General features: G+C 33.6%; 1 protein-coding gene across 2 annotated transcripts in view; it reads right to left on the bottom strand.

The window, feature by feature from the left end:
• The window catches only part of Cert1 (ceramide transporter 1), a 111,398-nt gene that overhangs the window by 72,089 nt on the left and 13,835 nt on the right, over window positions 1-25,474 (bottom strand). For both annotated transcript variants that reach the window (XM_046426932.2, XM_046426928.2), the window contains exon 3: window positions 9,314-9,430. In XM_046426932.2, coding sequence (XP_046282888.1) covers window positions 9,314-9,430 — 117 coding nt within the window. The remainder of the gene's footprint in view (window positions 1-9,313; window positions 9,431-25,474) is intronic.

Raw genomic sequence — 25,474 nt, 5'->3', positions numbered from 1 at the left:
TTCGTCAGTGATGAATCCACCTAAAGAGAAATTAGGAAAACTACCCTATTCACAATAACCTCAAAAATAAATAAAATATTTGGGACTCAATCTAACAAAAGAGGTGAAAGACCTCTACAATGAAAACTACAGAACCCTGAAGAAAGAAGTTGAAAGGGGGTGGTGTATTCACCAGATTGGACAGGGCAAAGTGTGGAAAAGGAAGGAGAGATGGAAATGGGAAAGACAGTAGAATGAATTTGACATACTTGCCTAGTTCATATATAAATGCACAACAGTGTAAACTCTATATATCATGTACAACCACAAAAATGAGATTTTATACTCCATGTATATATGTCAAAATACATTCTACTGTCAAGTATAACTAAAAAAAGCAAATAAAAAATTTTTAAAAATTGTCTGACCTAACTGTACAGGTAAGTTTTTTTTCTTTTTTAAATAAGGTTGACTAATGATTTAGTTTTTGTTTAAGTATTTTTTTTTTTTTTTAGTTGTAGATGGACACAATACCTTTATTTTGTTTTATTTTTATGTGGTGCCGGGGATTGAACCTAGTGCCTCATGAATGCTAGGGAAGCGCTCTACCACTGAGCCACAACCCCGGCCCTAATGATTTAGTTTTCAACTATGCAACCATTAAAAAAAGGAGGATATTACAATGTTACTACTCACTGATCAATGTTCCCATAATCCATTAAATTTCATTTGCATGTAAAATGGGAATAACACCATTGGAAGGCTTCTTCTGTGAAAATTAAAAAACACTTTGCAATAACTAATTATTCCTTCTATCATCAACCGATCAGAGAGGTATTACTGAAAATGACAAAGGGTTAAAAGTGAATACTAATATAAGCATCCCTATCACTGACCTCATCTTATCTGTTAAGTACATGGAATTTCTATGTGATTGAAAAACAAGACTAATTTTCAAATACAATAACATTAACCTGTAGGACATTCATTTAATACCTATTCCTACTGTCCCTACCCCAATGTTATTTTTCACACTTCAATATCAAACAAAGAATATCTGCCAGGCAATAAAGACAATATAAACAAAATAAAATTATTTGCTAAAAAAGAATTATTTTATGAAGAGTAGTTTTAAGTTCCTGATTTTTAAATAAACATTTTCTCCTAGCTAATGTCCAATATACTCAGTAAGTAAAGTTAGAAAAACAGTTTCCTCTGCTGTCAATGTGTAAATCATCCCATCCACCATTACTTTCCACATAAAAAATACAAAAAAGCAGAATCCTATCGGTCGTAATGGCTATTAGAAATCTTCCCTCCTGATTACTGCAAAACTAGTAAATTTATACTAAATTATAAAATACATTTCTAGGACATTACACTTGTGTAACTGCCAACCCTATTCTTTCCTTTATGCAGATAATTACACAATTAACTATAACTGGATGGCTAATGCATAATAACCTGGTATGAAAAAGAAATTAGTTTTTTTTTTTTTTTAAACTTTGAGAAATTCCAAGAAATCCAGGAAGGGTTGAAGCTGAACTAAGAGATAGGGAAAAGGTCATGACAAACTAAGGAAACAAGAACCAAAGATAGAATAAGAGAGCAAAATTTATGAATAAACAGGAACCATGACAGATAAAAGACATAAGAAGATGAAAATAACCTACATTATCTAGCTGGGGGCAGGTGATTAGACAGTAATTGTGTTTTGTTAACAATAAGACCACACAAAAATTAAGTATACAACAGGAACGTTCTCCACAAGAAGGCATTCTAAACTTTCTTGGTTTGGGGTAATTTTATCATTGTTCTTGGAACAGACTATTGCCTTTTCTCTGTAACCTAAAGGGTTTAGTCAAAATTATGACAACAACATTTCTGGGATCTTCAAATTTTCAATATTCATTTGATCTTAGTAGACATCTATGTTCAATTTTAGTAAGCACTGCCAATTTTTTTCCCCAAAGTATTTGCTCAACTGCCATTAGCAATGTATGTGATGCTCCACATCCTCACCAACACCTGGTTTTAAGCTTTCCCTCCCTCCCTCCCTCCCTCCCTTCCTTCCTTCCTTAAGCTATTCAGTGGATGTACAGTGGTAGAGTTCACTGAGGCTTAAATTTGCACTACAGGAATAACCAATGGTATGACATATTTGCATATGTTTATTAACTATTTGGATCTATGAGTTCAAATATTTTAGCTCCCTCCACCATCTGAACCTGTGCTACGAACTGAACCCAGGGCTCTGTAAAACGCAAGGCAAGTGCTTACTGAGTTACATAGCCAAACTCTGGCCTACTTCCCCCCTTCCCTTAAATAAGTTTTTTAAACTCATTATACTGATTTCTGAGAAATTCCCTGGCAAGACATAGGATCTTGTCACGTTATATTTCTTCAACTAGTTATACAATATATATTAGTTAGCAATCTCAATACTGTCTTTCCTTACTGTTCAATATAAAATATTTCCAAATCTTTTTTGCCAACTTGATAAAAGATAACCACCTTTCTACACAGAAGAACGCAGCTGAAAACTCCACAAATTACTGATCATTGTTCCTTCTAAGATGATGTACTTTATTAAGCATATGGGTAAAAGAAGTTCAAATTGTAGATGTTGGTTCAGATGAATCCATCTTTCAAAAAAATAGCAAGCAACAACTGATAAATATAAAACTGATAAATATAAATTAAAAAAAATAAAGTTCCTTTACAAGCCCTTGAGAGTTGTATTATTTTTATTCTAGAACACGACAAATATTAAAGAGGCTGGGCACCTTGTTTTTCTCCTTGATTTCATCAACCTCAGCAGGGCTGATAGTGTGAAAACAGCCTGAATTTAGTTGTTTTAAAAAAGAAAAAAATCATTTACTAACAAAATGACATGGATTGCTACATGCAATTTAGTGATTAACTCCCACTATTAAAAACTAATCCAATTTCTGATCTTAAAGAGCAAAACATTCAGTGGTAAAATGAGGTTTCTTTGTACTTAGGTCAGTTGTGATTCTATATAGTAATTTTTCCACAACTTATCTGAGAAAATGGTAGGGTTCTAACTATTCTGGCAGCTACTATATTTGCCCTTCCCTCAAAATTTAAAACTCTTAAAGGGGAAGTAAAATAGATTTTAACTTCTTTCTTCCACCATTATCCTACGATGCAAATAGGTAAGTGGGCAAGTTTTAATACACTAATGAAATTACTCATTATAATTTAAAAAAAATTATATTTGCATTTTCCTCCAGTACTTGCGGGGAGGCAATCAAAAGCAGTGCAATGCCACTTAGCTACAGCTACAGCCCTTTTTATTTTGGTTTTGATACAAGGTCTCATTAACTTGCCAAGGATGGGCTAGAAATTGAGATCTTTCTCCCTTAACCTCCTAAATAGCTGAGATTATAGGTATGTGCTATTGTACTGAGCTTTATATTTGCATTCTAAAGCTTTGGAAAATTAAACAGATTTGAATTTTAATCTAAGTTTATATGGTAATAATTTATAATGCAGACAAATATAGAAGGATCCATATAGTGGTTAAAAATTTTTCTAATATTATAGTTGATTAAAATTGGCACACAAAAAGATGATATGATTTAACATGACCTTGATATTTAAAAACTGCTAAGTGCCAACAGGTAGTTCTGCTATCTAGCTCCTTTGTCCCCTGGCCTTGGTTCTGGGGAACAAATATTTATCTATTTTAAAAGTTTCCTAAGACAATGTCAAATTTTAAGACAAAAGAAGTTCAAGGTGTCAAGAACAAATTGCTCCTAAAATTAGAAAAATTGTAGCAAAGTGAAACTGATCCAGAGATAGCATGGGGAAAACTTTTCTTTATGGCAAATAGCCAACACTTTTTTTCTTTTTTCTTTGCAGTATAGGAATTAAACCTCTATCACTGAGTTATATAGTCCCAGTGACATGTTTATGTTTTTTATTTATTTTTTTGGTACTGGGGATTGAACTCAGGGACAGTCAACCAGCCCAGTTTTACTGAGTTGCTTAGCACTTTGCTGTTTTGCTGAGGCTAGCTTTGAACTTGCAATCCTCCTGCCTCAGCCTCCCGAACTACTGGGATTACATGCGGGCATCACTGTGCCCGGCACAGTGACAAAGTTTTAAAAAGTCTTGGCATCATTTAGGAGTCTTGAGTATCATAAAAATGGTTCAATCCATGGAAATTGTTTGCCAAAGGAAGATTTTTTTTCCCACACTTTTCAAGTAAATGTATGAACTCCTTTTCAAAAACTGTTTTCCACATAATTTCCTCAGACTGAGAATAAATCTTTCTTTTGAAGGTATTCAATGATGCTTCACACATAAATCAGGTCTTCACAAATGAACAGAAACAAATCCACAAATATTATATTGAGAAAAAAGAGTCTGTAGATTCCCACTACAGAAAATCAGTATCTGTAAAAATTTACTACTTGGAATCTTCCTCCCTAATTATTTACTTTGCTATAGTTCCTCATGACCTGGATAATTTTCACAATGTGGAGAAAATCTCTGAATGGCCCATGAGTACCAAAATTTGGGGATCTGCTATGGTTGCTCCCATGTGAAAATAAAGAAATATCATGATTACCACAAACTATGTCTGAGCCCAAAAACTTAACTTTATCAAGAGGATTCCTAAATATACTAGTGCCAGGAAAGCCTATCTGTTTGGTTTTATGGGGAGTTGGGGTGGGAGAGTGCATTTCTTTCATAAAAAACAGAAACTTCAAATCAACATCATATGTACTCTAATTATAAAAAAATTCTAGGAATGATCTTAAATTTCTTTTAATAATATAAATCTATACATGATTTATAACATTTTGTTGATTAGAAACCAGTGAGAAAATGTACAGATATGCCCTTTGATAATCTTTATTAGAAAAATGAGCATTTAAGCAAACAAACAAACAAACAAAAAAACCCCCAACCATCTTAACATTAATATAGATTTTACTTTATAAAGAATTTTTACAAACACTATCTCATTTGAATGGTAATATGGGAGATGATGAAGAGATTTTAAAAAACCAAAATAAAATCCCATCTTCAGAAATAATTTATTCAGTGTTGTCTCAGGATAACTAAATGCAGAATATTAATGTATATTACTTGAAAAAGTCAGCACATAATTTCATAATAAAACTAACATTATATATATACACACACACACACACACACACACACACACTTTTCTATGTATTAAATTGAAAAAGAGTCTCTGAATTTAAGAATAACTTTGGGAATACCTTTCTCCTGCAGGGGCTACTCTTTAATGTCATACTAAATTATGCAATTTCTAATATATGGAGAAAATATGAATTATAGAATTATCTAAGACTTTTCTTTTTAGTGAACAAGTTATTCTGGAAGAGTATAAATCCGTAATGTATTTGTCAGTAAACATTTGAAGGGACAGAAAATCCTCCAAATAATTTCCCCATAAAATGTTTTAAAATACTGTATATTATTTCAACTGCAAATTTTATGTGACCAGTGCTTTGCCGATTCCTAATTAATTATATTATGTCTAAGCCTTTAAGGAGCTTGTAGTCTAACATAACACCATAGATAAGAAAAATATATAATGTTGTGATAAGCAGTCCATGATTTAAGTTAACAAAATATATTTCACATAAATACATTTTTATAAGATGGAAGAAGCACTTGGTCAAAAGCCCTGGTTCTCAGGTTGGATAAACCTAGTGTGAATACCAGTTCCTTTACTATTTTGGACAAGTTACTTAGCCTTTTTCTCTGCCTCAAAAACAATCTATAAAAATAGGATAATAATGCTCATAAATGTATGGATAAAATGTGTGGATTGGGTTATTTTGCTTGCTTGTTTTTCTTTGGGGATGGTAACATATGGCATATTGTGACCTTTCTTCCTATAGTTAACTTTTTAAGGTCACACAGGTAGTACACAGTAATTCTAGGATCATCCTATCAGGCATACATTCATCCTCAAAAATGTTAGCTAATATTACCACCATCACCATTATTATCGAACATGTTCTGAAGATAGAACTTCTGTTTTGTGTGTATGCGTGTGTGTAGGTGGCGGGCAGGGAGCAAGTGAGATGTATCAATACATAAAAGTTTATTATAATAAGCAGAAAGGCCTCTTGGAAGGATGGAACAGAAACCTTCAACCTCTTCTTCTAACATTTTTTTTCTGTTGCATGGGAGAAATTTTTCATTTTATTTTTTCACATTCATAAACACTTTTAAAATTTATTAAAAATATATTTTAAGGTAAAGCCTCAAACAGCTTTAAAAATGAAAAGGATTCATGAAATAAGATTATTTCACTATGACAGAAAGTCTGGTATCCTGAGATGTCAGTCTGGAAATAAATGGAAGCAATGTCTAGCCTTCCTTCTCAAGGCAGAGTCTGAAGGAGGGCTCAGAAGACGACAGAAACCTTGAATATAGCAAACAGAGGTTTCAATCTCTTGGATTTTGAAAAATTACTAAAACCTGCGTGGAAACTCTAAGAAAAAAAATGGGGGAAAAAAAGAACGGAAGAAAAAACAATTCTGAAGGCCTACCCAATACCATCAGAACAACAAAAAAAAGATAGGTCTACTGTTCCAAATGTTCTGTCTGGAGATGTTAATTACAAATATAACAGAATGAGCTGAAATATGGGAACCCAGGCTAATTGTGAAGTACAACTCTTGGTTTATTATTATTGGGTTATTTTGCTTATTTGTTTTTGTTTGGGGATGGTAACATATGGCATATTGTGACCTTTCTCCTACAGCTAGTACACAGTAATTCCAGGATTCAAATCTATATTTGCCAGACTCCAGAATCTAATACTGAAGCACTAACCAATACAACATTACTCTGTCTTTTGACAGTCCATGAGCAAAAAGAGGAATTCATATTTGTCTTTTAATAGGTAAGAGACAGACGATACACTAAGAGGTGATTTACGGGAAGTGTTTTCTAACAACTGTTAGAAAAGAGAATTAACACAAAATCAAATCCTAAAACACCATGAACTAAGGACAGTATAGTCTCAAGCAAGGTACTTAATTTTAATCTAAACCAATTTCCTCTTCTGTAAAACCATACTTTCCATACTTTTCAGGATGCCAGAGAGCTAATAAAACTCATAGTACACTTATCCTATCATCATCACACCTTAACATTTTGATATTAATATTGAAGATTAAGACAACAATGGATGCTTAAATGGTAAAATTACTAAATTTAGGCTCAAAACTCAATATTACTAAATGATACTGAAGAATGAATCAGGAAACATCTCTCTCCCTATCCCTGGGTATTAAGGAAAAAGTAAAACTTTGCTGATATATATCTGGTGATAGCATTGGAAATCTCTCCCTCCTATGTTAGTTGAATATTATTTTCAGAGTTTATATTTTACTTAAAAATTCACTGATGTGCTGCTTTGTTGGCACATATCACTTTACTTTTGTGCAATAAATAATTATTAATAATAATAATTTCTTTGTCTATGAATCAATGATCTCTAGAAATAAGAAAGGGAAAGTCTGTGCAATATATTTGCAACCATGCAGTTGAATCCTTCTTCCAGGAACTTAAAAATTACCAAAAATGTGTAATCTTAACTTAAAGCCCATTGTTCTAAGAAAGATTTATCTAACCAATTTTCAATGAGGCAAAAAAATCAACAATATATGAAAGAAATATATGCTTCATGCATTCATCTTTACTCAAAAGAGAAGATAAAAATGGGAATTTCTGCTGGACTTTACTGAGGAAGGTGAGCAAAATAAAAATGATTTAATTAAAACACACACAAAAAAACTAGTCTTAAATCTAAATCAACTGATTAAGACTTCAAAAGGTCAGCTCATTAAAAATACAGAAATGAGTTCTACTTAATAACATCTTTAATCACCAGTAAAAGGACTGGCTCTGATTAAATATATGAAAATAGTCCACTCTCCTCCTTATATGTACATTTAGTTACTCTCACTTAATGTAAAACACTTATTCCAGAAACAACATGGTATAATTTATTGAATTTAGTTTGACTTCAACACCCTCGCTCTTTCCACCATGCCATAAATAGGGATATATAGTCACTTTGGTAAATAACATTATATGTCATTTATTCCTTACTGTAACTTTAGGCAGAAATACCACCCTTGACAACTTAGAATACACATGAAGAGGTTAGTTAATTCCATGCCCAATGTCACAAGTGGCAGAAGCTCCTATGTTTCAATCCAGGTCAGCCTGGCTCCAAATCACTGAGATTCTGGAATTCTGAGTTCATTATCTCTTTTAAATAATATAAAAAATGGTTCTCATTTTTCCATGTTTATTCTCTTTTCTGTAGTAATAATACCAAGATAATTAAGACTTAGAAATTTTAAATTTAAATCAATATAGTACTCAACCTAAAAAAAAAGAAATTCATCATAGTCAAGTTTTCTTTATGTTGAGGACGACTCATAATAAATCAATAAAGAAAACAAATGATAAATATCAAGAAGATGTGCATATGGCATTTTAGACCAGACGGGTTTTTCTTGTTTTGTAGTACTTATGTGCTATGACTGATAAAAATAACCAAAACAGGTGTTTCAACTAGAAGTCTGTGAAACCCATTGGAGCAAGTACAGACAAGAATGTGAACAGGCATAAAGTTCTCTTAAGTCACACTTAAGAATGGCATGGTGATTTTAGAACTTTACTTATATCTTGTTTTATTGTATTACTGAATTAGCTAATAAGGCAGAGTTATTAATATCAATGTGTTTCTTTAGTCTGCTTACCATTTACTAATAGCAATAGTCAAAGATTAGTTTTAAATTATAATAATGTGGCTTACATAATTATATCAAAAAACTTTTTGTATGATTATCATTAAATAGCTTTGTATTTATAAAGATTAAATAATTTTCAAATGTTTGCATTAAGAACCTACCCAAATGGTTTAATGTGACTTAAAAAATTAACATTAAAGCTTTTACATATTACAGTTTTACAATCTAATGTTATTTCAAAAATCCTTTTTCCTTAGATCATTTAAAAAGGTATTTATTATAAAGCCAATCCCAACATAAAAATTAAGGTATGCTTAGTGAAATAGGATATATTTTGTTTCAATCAACAATGAAAAATATTCATTCTAACAAAACCTTAGTGTAAATCAAAATTAGAAATGAAATTAATTCAAAAATTTACATCTGTACTATTTCAGTCTTTATAGCTCATATAATGCTCAAGTTTTAAATAATAGCATATCAAGATTGCTTTAAAGAAGTTATCACCAGGATTAATCCTCCATGAACAATAAATACAGAGCTCTTACCTTGTGCTGTTCTATGGCATCTATCCACTGCTGTCTATGATCTGGGTCCTGAGCACGAAGATACCAGACACTATCATTTACACTAATATCAAATCGACATTCATCAAAATCATGAGGCTGTGGAGAAAACGAAGAAAATGAAAAGCAAAACTAGCTATATTCTTAAAAGTACTATATCCTATAGCAAAAACATAAACATCCTCATTCTGTGCTGCTGGGAGACTTGTTATTCGTTAATTTTTTTTCTCAAATAACTTCTTTAAAGATGTTTCAGATAACAGAAAACATGTCATAGTTACCAAGTCCAAGTTTCATTCACTATTCCTACAAATGACTTGACACATAAACCATGAACAACTATTTTAAAAACAAAATTAACATTGTTCATCAAATACTTCAAGTTAGCTTAATTAGTAGGAACACGTCCAAAAGCACAATTTTTGAAAGGGACAAAAGTAAGTTTCAGAAAGACATTTACTATCTTTTTCCTTACTTTATTATTCAAAAGTAAATTCCCATTAGGAATAACTTTATTTTATTAAATATTATAAAATTTAACAAAACAAGATAAAATAGTTTTAATACTTCTCCCATAATATCTAAAATTAAATGCTAGGCTTTTATATGTCTTTGACAGTGACAGCCAGAAAAGCTTCCAAAGAAGAGCAAAAATAAAATGAACATTACAAGACCTATGTGAGAAAGCCAGAGGAAACTCTCTGCACCACAGTAGAAGCATCCAGTGAAAATGCCAACTTTTGATTCTGTGCTTTAGACTCTTCATATGAATATGTAAAATGAATGTTTTATAATCTTATTTTTTCCCCAATAAATGAATTAAAATATGACATGATTAGACCACATTTACCACCTCTTCTACTAGGTAGGGTGGAATCAATTTCCTTTCCTGTGTGCAATCTTATCCTTAAAGGGGAGAGAATCCTCTCTGTTCAGGGTAATAACAAACTTATTGGTTGAATAAAATCTACAAAGTTGTACCTCTGGGGATTATTGTTTACTCTTTTCCTCCTTTAACAACATCAACCTTTCATTTCTTTATCAATTTATTTAGCAAAAACAATAAAACTCCACAATGTTCTTTAGCCTATGAAATAATTTCTCTTTTAAGACAAAAAAAATCATGGTTCTGATTGGCTAAACACACAAATTAAACACTGCCTGAGTTACTATGTGCTGGGCCTCACAGTGCTACAGTGGAAGGAAAGTATGCTACAAAGAAGTAAAAGGGGAAAAAAAAGAAGTAAAAGAGAAAAACAAGATAATGCATACCCTACTTCAATATGTACAATTAAGTCATGTAAAATGTATGTTTTATATTCTTGTTTAACATTCATAAAGAAAATAATGGCTATAAATTTAACTGCATGCTATACATTCACATATTTGAATGATGGTGCCTAGTTACTGAGAACAACTTCTTAGAGGAAATGCAATATAATACTATATTAAGAACAAAGTAAAGAAATTAAAAATAATGAGTCTATTTTTTTTATTTTAAAATTTTTAATTAATTAATTTTTTTTGCAGTGCTGGGATCTAATCCAGGCCTCAAATACATTAGGAAAGCTCTCCACCTCAGTCTATTGTTGTAAGTTAACACAGAGGTTTTTAAACTTTCACTCCATGATCTTTCTTGTTATATTTCCATCCCCCTATATCTCAAAATGTTTTTGTGTTGTGTTCAATATCCTCATTAAAGCTTTAGAAAAATAAAAGTTCATAATTTACTAATTTCAGCAAAAACTTTTCTATACACACAAAGAACCAATTTTATCATCAATTTGCAAAACAGATACATAAAAGATATGCACGATTTATCAAAATATATAAAAAGTTTGTGAACAAAGAAGTTGTAAGAGAAATAGTCTATAAGTGAAGAAAATGACAGATTTGGTCTTACCAAATGTGCAAAATTTGTGTTTAAGAGAATAAATTCAAACATGTTCAAGAGAATAAATTAAAGATAACAATTATGTACAGTATATAATATTTGGTAAGATAATAAATGACTAGTATAACATAAATAGATAACATAAGGTATGTTACTAGTTTAGCATTTACCATACTATATTTCTTAATTTTTGGCGTATTTCAACTACTTACTTAAAAACAATTTTACTGTAAAAAGATATGTCATTATTATACTACCAGTAGTTTATTGCATCAGAGGCCACACTAAGTGACCTATACCATTCAAGGTTTGTGTAAGTACACTCAAGGATATTTATAGAATTAACAAAGTACCTAATTACACATTTCTCAGAAAGTGTCACATTAAGCAATATTTGGCTATAAGGAGTAGACAAGAAAGGAAAAGCAAATATCTTAAATGGTGCTTTCAAAGATGAGAATGCAACAAATTCAGCAAAAAAATATACTACAACCTGGAAGAACAGATCCAAAAAGATCAATACAAAGACATTCTGTGAATAAAGGAAATGCTAGTCATTATTTCTCAATCATTTTATATGATTCCCACAGACCCTCCCTCCTCCAAGAAATAGTATAGAATAAGATTTTGTCTGCCAGTTTTTTTTAAAACCACAAACCACTGTAATATCTAAGGTTTCATTCCCCTAATAACCAAGGTGTCACTACAACTGAGAATACATGCTACAGAAGAGAGTCATCTACAATAGGTGGGTCTCATGTTATCTCATGTCAGCATTCACTGTTAAAGATAAAAAATATTCCAAAAGGTGAAATGAATATATGGTTCTTACATCCATTATCTATCAATAACCTTATAGGACAAAAGAAGCATAAATACACAAGTAAAAATACAAAGTTGGGCTGGGGATGTGGCTCAAGCCGTAGCGCGCTTGCCTGGCATGCGTGCGGCCCTGGTTCGATCCTCAGCACCACAACAAACAAAGATGTTGTGTCTGCCGAAAATAAAAAATAAATATTAAAAAATTCTCCCTCTCTGTCTTAAAAAAAAATACAAAGTAAAGTAATGGAATGTAGTAATTGACTTGGTAGGTTTGAGAAAGCTGAAAATTAAATATCTACAAGAGAAAAGAACACAAAAGAACCAAGTCAATTTGTATGCAATGCTGGAGAAGCGAGGGAACCTAGCCCTAAGGGTGAAGACATGGGTGAGGCTGAAAATAAAACTGACTGAGCCATTCAAAGATGCAAGTAGGCACCTGAAATCCCACATGCCCATCCCAAGCATTGATGACTGCCTACTTAAGTCTGTGCAGTAACCAGAAGCTCCACTCTCCATCCCCTTGCAATATGAAATCATTTCTACACAGCATAGGGTGGACTCTTTAAAGAGAGTAGTGAAGGAGATAATGCAAAGCCTTCATAGTAAAAATAACTTCTTGACTCCCAGAAGGCTAGGACCCATACTTGCTCCTTCTAATCCCTTCTGTAAGAAGAATCAATCATCTATGGGAAAACTAATCCAAAAAAAAGCAGGGGATGGGGGTGTGTGAGGGGGTTGGGGGGAGTGTGGGGGGTGGGTGGGCATGAGTTAATGAGATTTGAAGGTTTCATACCCAGGCACTTTATGACCATAAAAGTTTTAAACTGTGAAGAAAAATTTACCTTTCAGAACTGGAAGATGTGCTTCACCAGAACAATAGAGTAACCAAAAGGGAAAAGAAGCAAAAAGATCTAGGACAAGAATGCAACAAAGGGATTTCTTAGGAAGACAATAAGAAAAAACACCAGCAGCAGAATTATGTAGAAAGCCCCCAAATCTAGATTAGAACAGTATGACAAGAAACATTACAAGAGATTTTTTTAGTTTGGGGGTGGGGGGGTGGAATGGAAAGACTAACTAACCATTGAATTATCTGCTGTTACTATCTTTTTTTTTTTCATTCATTTTAAGCATTTTTTTTTCACCTCAATGAACCTAATTATAATATTTGCTTTAAAATCCTTATCATATAATTCTTAATGTGTTTCATCTTGAGCTTGATATTTGTTGAAGTATTTTCCTTTGAGACTATAGCAATTTCCTGGCTTATTATTATATTGGATAATTTGGGGCTAATATTGGACATTATAAATGTTAGACTGTGAACTCTGGATTCTGTTATATTACTCTGAAAAAATGCTGGTTTTGTTTTGCTAGCAATTAACTTGCTTTGAATCAAATTGTCAAGTTCCATTACATGTTTAACTACTTTCAATCTGGCCATTTCACATAATTGCTGCCCTTGAGTCAGGTAGACTTGGACAAAGTTTTAAACTCAGAATTTGGGGTTCCTCTTCCCTAGCTCTCCCCTTTTTTTGAGGTTCCCTATCTCATTTTCCAACAGTCTTGGTTTTACCAGGTAACTTTCCCAGGTTCAGTTAGTTAGAAAAAGATGGTTAGTTGGTTTTTTTTTTTTTTTTTCATCTTGTTTTTTAGCAGCACTGGGGACTGAACTCTGTGGGGTCAGGGGGTGCTTTACCACTGAGCTATAGCTTCAGCTCTTTTGCTTTTTCATTTTGAGACAGGGTCTTGCTAAATTGCTGAGATTAGTTTCAAACTTGTGATCCTCCTGCCTCTCAGCTTCCAAATTCACTGGGATTATAGGCATGCACAACTACATTCAATTTTGCTGCTTTTTTTCCTGTTGGAGATTTGACTTTAATTCTCTCCCGTTTTCAAATATACTGCTAAAAACTAATGAAGGTCAAACACTTACAATTATCTAAGTTTAGCACCTACTCTTACACACAAAGTACTAAAATTTCTATGAACAAGACAGTTAAATAAATCTTATTAGATTCAGGCAACATGAATCAGTGTTCTAGATCACAATCGACAGAAACTGACTCTTGTTCACTTGAGAAATTTATTTTAAAAGAATCAGGCAGTTTTCATTGCTAAGAAATCTGAAGAACTGAAATTAGAAAATGGAAAGGAGCCAGGAGAGATTAGGTGACAAAACCCCACCCACAGGTATCATTTATATGGATAGAGCTGCTTCCCCTTCTGGACAAATGAAGTCACTACTGGCACTGCTTCTAATAGAAAGTAGATGCTGCTGTGCCAGCACTATCAGAATAAAAACTTTTTGTTCTCTGTTTCTTTGTTCTAGAATCAAAGTAAAGTTGGAGAGGGAAATAAGGAGGGAGGGAAGAGAAGACAGCAGAACAGCAGTATAAATGGTTAATGTGCATGCTCATACGCTAAGAGGATTTTACCATATAAGAATGGTGGGATGGGAGAGGAAGTTAAGTATCTGTCCTTCATAGGTTGTATATGGGAGACCTTCTATTCATATAGTAGGGAATTCTCAAAAGCAAGGGGATTTTAGTGAAAATTACCATTATTGTCTTTGATCAGCCTTTCTATACTGTTTTGTGCTATTGAAATCTATATTCTGCAAACTGTCTTTCTCCTTTGTTAAGGTTCTGCCAATATGGGGCACTAGATGGAGATCAGAAGCCAGGAAGACTTTTTTTTTTTTTTTTTGATTTTCTGTTTACATACTTTTTAAAATCAGCATGTGCCCAGCAAAAATCCTTAGCCCTGACAGCAGCCATTATGTCCACTCTCCAAACTCTTTTACAACTCTATGTACTATCTTCATCTAGCTATTTCAGAGGGTCATTTTTTTTTGGGGGGGGGGGTGCGGGTGTTTCAAATACTGTAATGTGTGAAATTAACATCAAATAGGAATTCCAAAAATTTAATAGAAAAAATACAATAATCAGCTGAATATTAGATTATTGTATTTTTTCTATTAAATTTTTGGAATTTATCAGCTGAATATTAGATAAATGTCAAACTATTCTAGAAAGGGGTTGACATAACCACACCAGTGGTTAACTGTTCATGTTCCCAAAATTGTATATATTGGTACGTGGCTTTTTAGATTTGTTTTTGCATATAAACTTTTTATGTAAGGAAGTTTACATTTGTTTTTTAATTTATTGGTTCTTTTAAGTTACGCATGACAGTAGAATCCATTTTTATATAATTATACAAGCATGAACTATATCTTGTTCTAATTAGGATTTTTTTTTTTTGGGGGGGGGCGTACCAGAGATTGTACTCAGGGGCCATTATCTCCAGCCCTTTTTTATATTTTATTTAGACACACGGTCTCACTGAGTTGCTTAGGGCCTCGCTAATTTGCTTGGGCTAGCTTTGAACTTGTGATCCTCCTGCCTCAGCTTCCCAATCTGATGGGATTACAGGTGTGTGCCACTGCGCCCAGCTAGGAACCCATTCTTATGGATGTACACGATGATGGGATTCACTATGCCACTTTTTACATATGTGAGGTAAACTCTACAATATTTCCCTTCCAGATTACTGAAACATTAGTACCAGTCTGAGATGCAGTTGCAGAAGGCATTTCCTCTATAGCTCTGCTAGTAACAGTAAAAGATTAATGACAAGTGCCCTCCTCTATATGAGCTTCAGTTCCTCAGTACTTCTGGGTTCTAGAAGTACTCAGTGGCAAGGCAGTTCTTTCAACTCAGAGGATTAAGTCTCATTTCAGGAGGCTCCTGAGAAAAAGGAAAAAGGGCTGGCTCTCAGTCTTGTCATTATAGCTTAGTTAAATAAAATGGCAATGAAATTGCCTGGCAGCACAACATACAGCTTGATCAAGCAAAAGATTTGTTCACTTAGTACTACGTCATGAAAGTTAGTTAAAAAGTAAATGATTCTAGACATTTGTCCAATCTTAAGAATACTGAATTTAGCCCCACTATGGTTGAGACATTCCCTCTGATGGACTACATGAGACAATAACCATTGCGCAAGCTAACACCAATGAGGACAGAGATGTTTCAGAAGGCCAACTGGCTATATATTCAGAACCTACCACAGTCATGAATCTTGGGAAAGTCCCCATTGTTCAGGGAATGAAAACATTGCTTTGCAAATACAGAAACTAGATCTTGTCAGTGTCCCACATAGACAGGGAGACTAAGTCTAAACAATCATGCTGTTAAGAGGTTTAGGTATCTATCAATGAACATATACTGCCAATTTAATAACTTCAGTGAGGAACATTTACCATAATTAGACATTTCAATTTTCTGGTAAATGTGTCCCTTATAAGATTCTACCCAGAAAAACTAAAAAATGATATGAAAGTTTCAGCATGGATTAAAATAAGGAGAGTTAGAAGACTCTGAATGGCTAGTAACACCAAACATAATGCAATATTTTTCTTACTTTCCTTTAAAATGAGAATCTGTCCACTACTTTAATTTTAAAATATATGTATATGCCGACATATACACGCAATATAATATGGCTAGGCACAGTGGTATATAACTCTAATCTTAGTGACTCAGAAGGCTGAGGCAGGATGATTGAAGTTTGAGGGCAGACTTGGAAACTCAGAGACACAGTCTCAAAAAAGAAAAAGTATTGGGGATGTGGCTCAAAGAACTAAAATGCCCCTGGGTTCAACCCCAAGTCCAACCCCCCCCACACACGATTAGACAGATAAAAACTAAGTCAATGGGGAAGGAAATAAAAGCCCTACTAGAGTATTTTTCCCCTTCAATATCATAGCCACTCTCTGCTAATGGCTCCTGAGATATTTCACAACATGGTGAGAAACAACAGTTTTACACACTCTTTGAAAAGTATGCTGTCCTTAGGGTTGGCTTTTCCTGAACTTGCCTAACATTTTTTTAAAATTTGATATTGATATTCTGTTTAGGAACTTAACCATCAGCTGATTTTCTTGGTATTACCAATTACTAATTTTCAATTGAGCCTTTCCTGGAATAGTTGGTGTATACCCATACAAAGAGCTCTTCTATTACATGTTAATTTTCTAGTCTATCAAGATCCAAGGATGGTAATCCTCATTATGTGGAATTAGGCCCCAACTTCCTTAATAAGACTCCTATAACGGAAGAATTAAAACCAAGATTCAATAAATGGGATGGACTCAACTAAAAAGTTTCTTCTCAGCAAAAGAAACAATCTGTGAGGTGAACAGACAGCCTACATCCAGGGAACAAGTTTTTACCCCTCACACATCAGATAGAGCACGAATCTCTAGGGTATATAAAGAATTCAAAAAGCTAAGCACCAAAAAAACAAAAACAAAAAACAACGCAATCAACAAATGGGCCAAGGACCTAAACAGACACTTCTCAGAAGAGAATATGCAATTAACCAACAAATATATGAAAAAATGTTCACATCTCTAGCAATTAGAAAAATGCAAATCAAAACCACTCTAAGCTTTCATCTCACTCTAGTCAGAATGGCAGCTATTATGAAGACAAACAACAATAAGTATTGGCGAGGATGTGGGGAAAAAGGTACACTCATACATTGCTGGTGGGACTGCAAATTGGTGTAGCCAATAAGGAAAGCAGTATGGAGATTCCTTGGAAAATTGGGAATGGAACCACCATTTGACCCAGCTATCCCTTTCCTTGGTTTATACCCAAAAGACTTAAAAACAGCATACTATAGGGACACAGCCACATCAATGTTTATAGCAGCACAATTCACAATAGCTGAACTGTGGAGCCCTTCAGTGGATGAATGGATTAAAAAAAGGGAGGGGGCATATATATACACAATGGAATTTTACTCAGCAATAAAATCATGATATTTGCAAGTAAATGGATGGCTTTGGAGAAGATAATAGTAAGTGGAAGTCAGACAATCCCCAAAAAACAAATGCCAAATGTTTTCTCTGATATAAGGAGGCTGACTCATAGTGGGGTAGGGAGGGGGAGAGCAGGGGAGGAATAGATGAATTCTAGATAGGGCAGAGGGGTGGGAGGGAAAGAGATGGGGCAGGGGATTAGCAAGGATGGTGGAATGTGATACACATCAATATCCAAAGTACATGTATGAAGACACGAATTGGTGTTGACATACTTTATATACAACCAGAGATATGAAAAATTGTGCTGTACACGTGTAATAAGAATTGTAATGCATTCCGCTGTAGTTTATTTTTTTAAAAAAATCAATAAAAGAAAAAAAAAGATCCAAGGATGGTATATGGTCTCTTGTGATCTTTGGCAAGTTATTTAAACTCTTAAGTTTCAATTCCTAATCTATTAAAGTGGGGGTAATAGTAATAATTCTTTTTCAGGATTGTCCAGAGTATTAAGTGTAATACAACATTTTGTAGGAGGAAATGTGGAAAGCATTTTGAATGACATATGACACAGCAAAAGCACTCAACACTGAGTGTGTGACAGCATAACTATAATTACTTCGAAGGGAAAATACAAACAGGCTTTTTTAAAAATCAAATTCAAATTGAAATAGTAAAGCCTCTAAAATGTCCATTTAACTCCATCTACACGGATGAGCTAAATGTATAACCCGAAAACACAAATATAAGAGGAAAAATGAAATGTTTTTTAGATAATCTATTAGTATAAAGTATTTAAAGTTGTCTGTATATTAAATGGTAAGTTAAATACTTCTTACTTCCAATTTTTGATATGGGGCTTCAAATAATAGTACTCCAACTCTGCTGAAATTTAAGAAGAACTCAGAAATCTTGACATTGTTTTCTTCATTGTTATTTATCATTACCCCTTATATATAGTATACATAACAAAACAATTGTTAAAAGGAAAATGAGGGTGGGGATGTGGCTCAGTGGCAAGTGCTAGCCATACCTGAGTCCCTGGGTTTAATCCCCCAGGCACCACCACCACCCCCACAAAAAAAAAAAAAAAAGGAAAGAAAAAAGAAAAATCAAATCACATTTGTCTCTATTCAAAACCCTCAATGACTCTCCATTGCAAACCAGTATGCCTCTTCCAACCTACCTCATGGCCTTTGCTCTTTTCTCCTCTTGGAACACTTTCCTACAAATTCATCCATTGCTTACTTAGCCTGTTACTTCCTTAAGGTCTTTTTCCCCCCTCTTATTTTTGTTCTTTTTTTAGTTGAACATAACAGAAGAATGTATTTTGGCAGATTATACATACACAGAGTATGATTTATTCTCTTTTGGATCCCACTCTGTGGTTGTACATGATGTAGAGTTATCCTGGTTGTGTATTCAACTACAAGGCTAGGAAAGTTATGACTAATTAACTCTACTGTCCTTCTTCCTTAAGGTCTTGATTTAAGTGAACTCTTTCTTTGTCATCATATCTAAAATTTCAAGCTCTACCTCTATTATCACCTCTTCACTCATATATCCTTTCTGTGCTGTTCAGTTACAAGCAAAGGTAGTAAGTTTTTAGGGATCAAAATGATAGCCTTTTTAGTATACCAAACCTATAAAGATTAGAATACTGAAATTTATCTATTGATCAGGGCACTTCCTTCCCTAAACAACAGTAGAGATGATGAAAATTATTTTGTCCCTTTTTACATGTGTAATAGCTTTCTTTGGAGGCACAACTGATTCCTTGTCCAGTGCTATTATGGAGAAACTGTACATCATGTCCAAAAGCCCACTCTTAATTTCTAAAAATTTGAATGCTAGCTGATAAATGTCGAAGGAGTTTGCAGAGTTGGCAAATAACCATTTTGCAACCATTATAGAAAAGTCTGGATAGTAAGCATCATAAATGGTTGCTGAATCAAAAAGAGAAAAGTTTGATGAGAAACAGGATTTTTACATGGTCTTACAAATCTTATCACAGAGCTTTCTTTCTAGTTCTAAGGATAAACAGTAAACATACAGCAGAAAATCTGGACGATCCCTTGGCCCTCTGACTGGTGCCTGAAATTAAGGGCATAAGTGAGAAGCAGATACCATCTGTGTCTCTGACATAATACCCTGAGGACACTATATCACATTAGTAGTATTCTGTCAAGGATATATAATCTAAATAGAATCATAAAGCAGCAGCAAACTCTAAATGAATATTAGATAAGTGGACTGTATTTTTTTCAAAAAAATATCAATGTTATCCTAGAAAAAGAAGCTAAGGCATTGCTCCAAATGAAAAGAAACTGAAGAGACATAACAACTAAATGCAATAAACATTCTAGACTGAATTTTGTAATAAAGGGGAAAAATATGCTGTAAAGAACACTGTTGGGCTGGGAACAGTGGAGCATAACTGTAATAACAGTGATGAGGGAAGGGGGCTGGGGGGTGTTGCTGAATGCTAAAGAGAACCCTGGGTTACACACACACACACACACACACACAGAGGACACTGCAGGAACTACTGATAAAAGTGGAATATAGACTGCAGGTTAGAAAAAGATATTACATAAAAATTTCTGAGGGACTGGGGTTGTGGCTCAGTGGTAGAGTGCTCGCCTAGCATGTGTGAGGCACGGGGTTTGATCCTCAGTACCACATAAAAATAAATAAATACAATAAAGGTATTGTATCAACTATAACTAAAAAAAATACTTATTAAAAGAATTTCTGAATTTGATAATATGATTGCCTGAGAGAATACCTTTGCCTTTGGAAATTACACAGGTAAGTATTAAGGGGGAAAAAAGGTTTGACATATGCAATGTACTCTCAAATGACCCAGGAAAAAATGGGCATGGGTACTTGTACAGAGAAAGAAAATGATGGAAAAAAAATGTTGTGGTGTTAAAATATTGGTGAACAGGGGAATCATCTACATTATTTTTATACTTTTTCTATGAAATTATTTCAAAATTAAAATATATATATATATATACAGAAAGACACCATCAGTCAATTTTATTCCTTCTTTCTTCAAAACAGTTCTCTCTGAAAGCCAGCTGCTTAATTTCTCTTTATATCCCATTAATAAGGACAGCCAAACCTCATTAGACATTTGAGAAAAATCCAAGACTCACACTAAAAAAGGGAAACAAAGGAACTTTGAGGAAAGATTCAATGATTCAAGAATCACAAAATAAATTTATACACAAACTATCATGTGATACATGTACATTCACATAGGTGCACAAACACATACAATTCCAGCTACCCCTCTCCCCTATCTCTGGACTTTTACTTGTTGCTGCTTCTATTATCTTCTCTTGAATATCTAAGAAACATCTCAACATAATCCAAACTTGTCAACCGATTTGCCTTCCCAAACCTCTTCTGTAGTCTTTCACATTTCTGTAAATGGTAACCATTTGCTTAGACCTAAATCATCTCATTCATTTTCTCATGCCCCATAAAGAATTCAGCAGTAAGTCTGAAATCCTTGTCAAAACTCAATGATACTTTTTTAATGACTGTATTGGAATAATATTTTGCATATACTGAATTTAATACAATAAAATTAATCTCCTTTTTAAAAAATGTGGCTACTAGAAAAATTTTAATTGCACATACATAATTCACATTATATTTCTATTGGACAGTGATAATCTAAAACATTCATTCATTCATCCATACAATCAAGCAACCACTACCCAAATATTTATAAGAATCAATGATTTGCCAAGCAGTATTTAAGATAGTAAGGATACAATGGTGAGGATGAACAGGCCTGGTCCCTAACTTTTGCTGAAGCTTACAATAACTGAATAACCACAAAATAAAGTAATTTTTGGTTAAAACAATCTACCATACACCTCAAAATGATTAGAAGAGTACAATATTCCCAGCACATAAAATAATTAATGTTTTGTGAGATGGAAATGAGTATTACCCAGATTTGATTACTATACACTGTAAACATGTATCAAATTACCATAAGGTACCCCATATAAAGATGTATAAAATTATGCCTCAATAAAACAGAACAAAAGCATGTAACCAAGTCAGGAAGATGAGGGAAGGCTTTCAAGGAATACTTGAGTAAAGAGAGGAAGGATGAAAGTGAATGAAAGAAGAAGAAAAGGAAGAACATTCCAGATAGCAAGAAAAGCACAATTATAAAGATCTTGTGGCAAAGTAAGGAGTAGTGTTGCGGTGTAATACCAGCAACGTGGGAAGCTAAGGAACGAGGTTCATAAGATCAGCCTGGGCAACTTATCTGGGGATGTAGCTCAGTGGTAAAGCACTTCTGTGTTTATTCCCCAGTACCAACAGGGAAAAAAAAAAAAATCTTGTGGCAGGAGAGAGTAAGCCTAGATAAAGACACTGAAAGAAATATAGCATGACTAGAGGTAAGACCATGAGAGGAGGCAGATGAGATTTAAGAGGAAGGCAATGGTCAGACAATACAAGACCTTGTAATATAGGAGAGTCTGAAGCTGAGAAGACAGAAATAATAAAACATTCTTTTTGTTTGTTTGTTTTTTAATCACTAGGCCAGATATCCTTTCACTTTAGAAGTTCAGATACTAACTCCTTCATCTTAAATTACTTAAAGATATCAATAACGTATGCAAACAAAACAAAATTCAAGTGCAACAAAAATGCTCTGTATAGTCCTATGCAGTCCTTTGTAATACAAGGTTCCTAACAACTCAGAGAAAATCAGATGAAATTTTCAGACTCCTTTTCAGAGCAACGTTTTTTAAAGTATAAAACAAAACATAAAATTATAAAGGAAACCATTAGGTAGAACTCATAACAAAAAAGCTTTTAATGAGATATAATGTGTTGGTTTAAATTAACACATTAATATCTGGTAACCAGTAGTATTTTGAGATATCTGCAATATAAGTAATTCCATTTGACAACATTGGTAATTTTGAAAAAATCACTAGTACTAACAATATTGCCATGATTTCTGCTATATTGATAAAGAAAATGTAAAATCTCATTGAGAATCAGTAAAAATAAATATGTATTCTTTTTCCATTCTGTTTGTAACCCACTTGTGGACTTCCTGAACTCAAATTGTATATCTAAGAAACAACTTTTAATCATAAATAGTAGTCTGTGATTAAAAGTTCCCACAACACTTAACCAAATTATATTGTTAAATCATATGTATGTATGAATGTGACAATAAATTCCTCTATTATGTATTCTTATAATAAAATTAAAATATGGAGAAAAAAGTAGGTTCCCAAGGTTTGATTATAACCAGAGTATGAATTTTTAAAAATTATTTTTTAGCTGTTGACAGACCTTTATTTTATTTTATTTCATTTATTTATATACTTATATGTGGCACTGAGAATCGAACCCAGTGCCTTATACATGCTAGGCACAGGCTCTACCATTGAGCTACCACCCTAGGCCCGAAGTATGAATTTTTAAAAAATAGTATTAAATTCTCAGCAAATATATTCACTACAATTCTTCTAAAATTTTAAATTTTTATTTTTATCAGTTAAACATAATTTTAAATGCTTTCTCTAAAGTCTCAATATTTAAAGGATTACTTGGATGGATGTAAGATCCTTGGTTCACACTTTTGACTTTTTAAAAAAATGTCTTGTTACCGTCTGTTATCTTTGCAAAGACAACTGCTAATCTAATTTCTCTGCTTTTATGATTAGTCCTTTTTGCCTGAAGGTCTTAAGGATTTTATGTTTGAAATTTAACAGTTTTAGTATTATCTGTTTTTGGGAGGTGGGGGGATACCGGGGATTGAACTCAGGGGCACTTGGCCACTGAGCCACATCCCCAGCCCTATTTTGTATTTTATTTGGATACAGGGTCTCACTGAGTTGCTTAGAGCCTCACTTTTCTGATGCTGGCTTTGAACTTGTGATGCTCCTGCCTCAGCCTCCTAAACTGCTGGGATTATAGGCATGTGCCAGTGTTCTTGGCTAGTATGTATCTTAATCATTCTGGGTGAGCTTGTCTGCTTTTCATCACTGTGACAAAATACCTGAGGTAATCAATTTAACTGAGGAATGGCTTATTTTGGTTTATAGTTTCAGTCCATGTTTAGTTAGAGCCACTACTTTTGGGCCTACGGTGAGACAAAGAATCATGGCGAGGAATACGTGTTGGAGCAAAGCTGCTCATCTTATGGTAACTGGGAAACAAAAAGAGGAGGGGCCAGAATACCCATATTCCCTTCAAGGATACAGCACTAATAACCCAACTTCTTTCCACTAGGCCCCACCTCCTAAAAGTTCCACCACCTCACAATAGCACCATAACCTGAGTACCATGGTCTCATTTACTGAGATCCTGTCTCAAAAAAGCTGGGCCAAGTATCAAGCTTTCAATACATGGGCCTTTGGAGAACACTCAAAATTCATCCTACAGCACTGGGCTAATTTTCCCAAGTTATCTGGTGAACTTTTTAAATGTATACATCCAATTCTTTCCCTGTTCCTAGAAAGTTTTCCTGGATTACAGTTTTAAATATTGTTTCATTAAATTTTTTCTTCTTCTTCAGTTATGCCAATAATATGAATATTATTCTTTCTTTACTTACCTTCCATTTCCACTAATTTCTTTTTGATTTTTTTTTTACCTTACTTTCATTCTCTTAGTTGTTTACATCTTACTAAATTTTCATTTCAATCTATTCTTCCTTCAATATCTGGTATTTTTTTCTTCTTCATTTAATATAGATTTTTTAAAAATATTTTTTAGTTTTTGGCAGACACACATCTTTGTTTGTATGTGGTGCTGAGGATCGAACCCGGGCCGCACGCATGCCAGGTGAGCGCGCTATCACTTGAGCCACATCCCCAGCCCCTTAATATAGATTTTATATTGTTATTTTCTTTCATTTTTTTCTTGAACAAATGCTTTTCATTTTCTCATGTTCTTTGGTAAGTTTATGTTCTTAATTTTGAATTTCTGATTCAAACTCATTTTTCATAACCTCAGTGGAAGTCTAATCCTATTTGGAGTTTTCTTTTGCTTCACAGTTATTTTTAGGGGAGAAAGGTAGAGGAATTTTCCTCAGTTGATGAAACTTTTCCCCCTGATTTTATATACAACTTCTTTATAAATTTTACTTTTCCTTTTATTATGTTTTTGTGGTTTGGGGCATTTTACAATACTCTAGTTCAATAACACCCTTTTCTGTCATCTGCTAAAATATAGATGTTGAAAGCAGAATTTTGTTTTGGTAGCAAGGAGAAGGTTGGGAGACTTCTGAGTTTTTTTTTTTTTTTAAAGGTCCTTGTATTTTTTCCTTTACCATCTATGTCCAAAGGACTCCTCATCTTTCTTTTCTCTCTCCCAGAGCTATATATTTAGAAGACTGTCTCTCCAATTACATTTACTCCCTTATCAGACTCTATCCCTTAAGTGGCTACCTAGCCCTTAAAAGGGGCTCACGTTACAGGGTATGGTGGTACATGCCTACAGTCCTAGCTACTTAGGAGGTCAAGGCAGGAGGATCACTAGTTCAAGGCCAGCCTGGGCAACTTAGTGAGATCCTGTCTCAAAATAAAAATTTTAA

This window comes from Marmota monax, unplaced genomic scaffold, assembly GCF_021218885.2.
Source record: "Marmota monax isolate L192 unplaced genomic scaffold, Marmota_monax_Labrador192_F-V1.1 WCK01_AAM20220418_F8-fsc00018, whole genome shotgun sequence".
NCBI lineage: Eukaryota > Metazoa > Chordata > Mammalia > Rodentia > Sciuridae > Marmota > Marmota monax.
The sequence above is the reverse complement of the archived record's forward strand: the minus strand, read 5'-3'. Positions and strand labels throughout refer to the sequence as shown.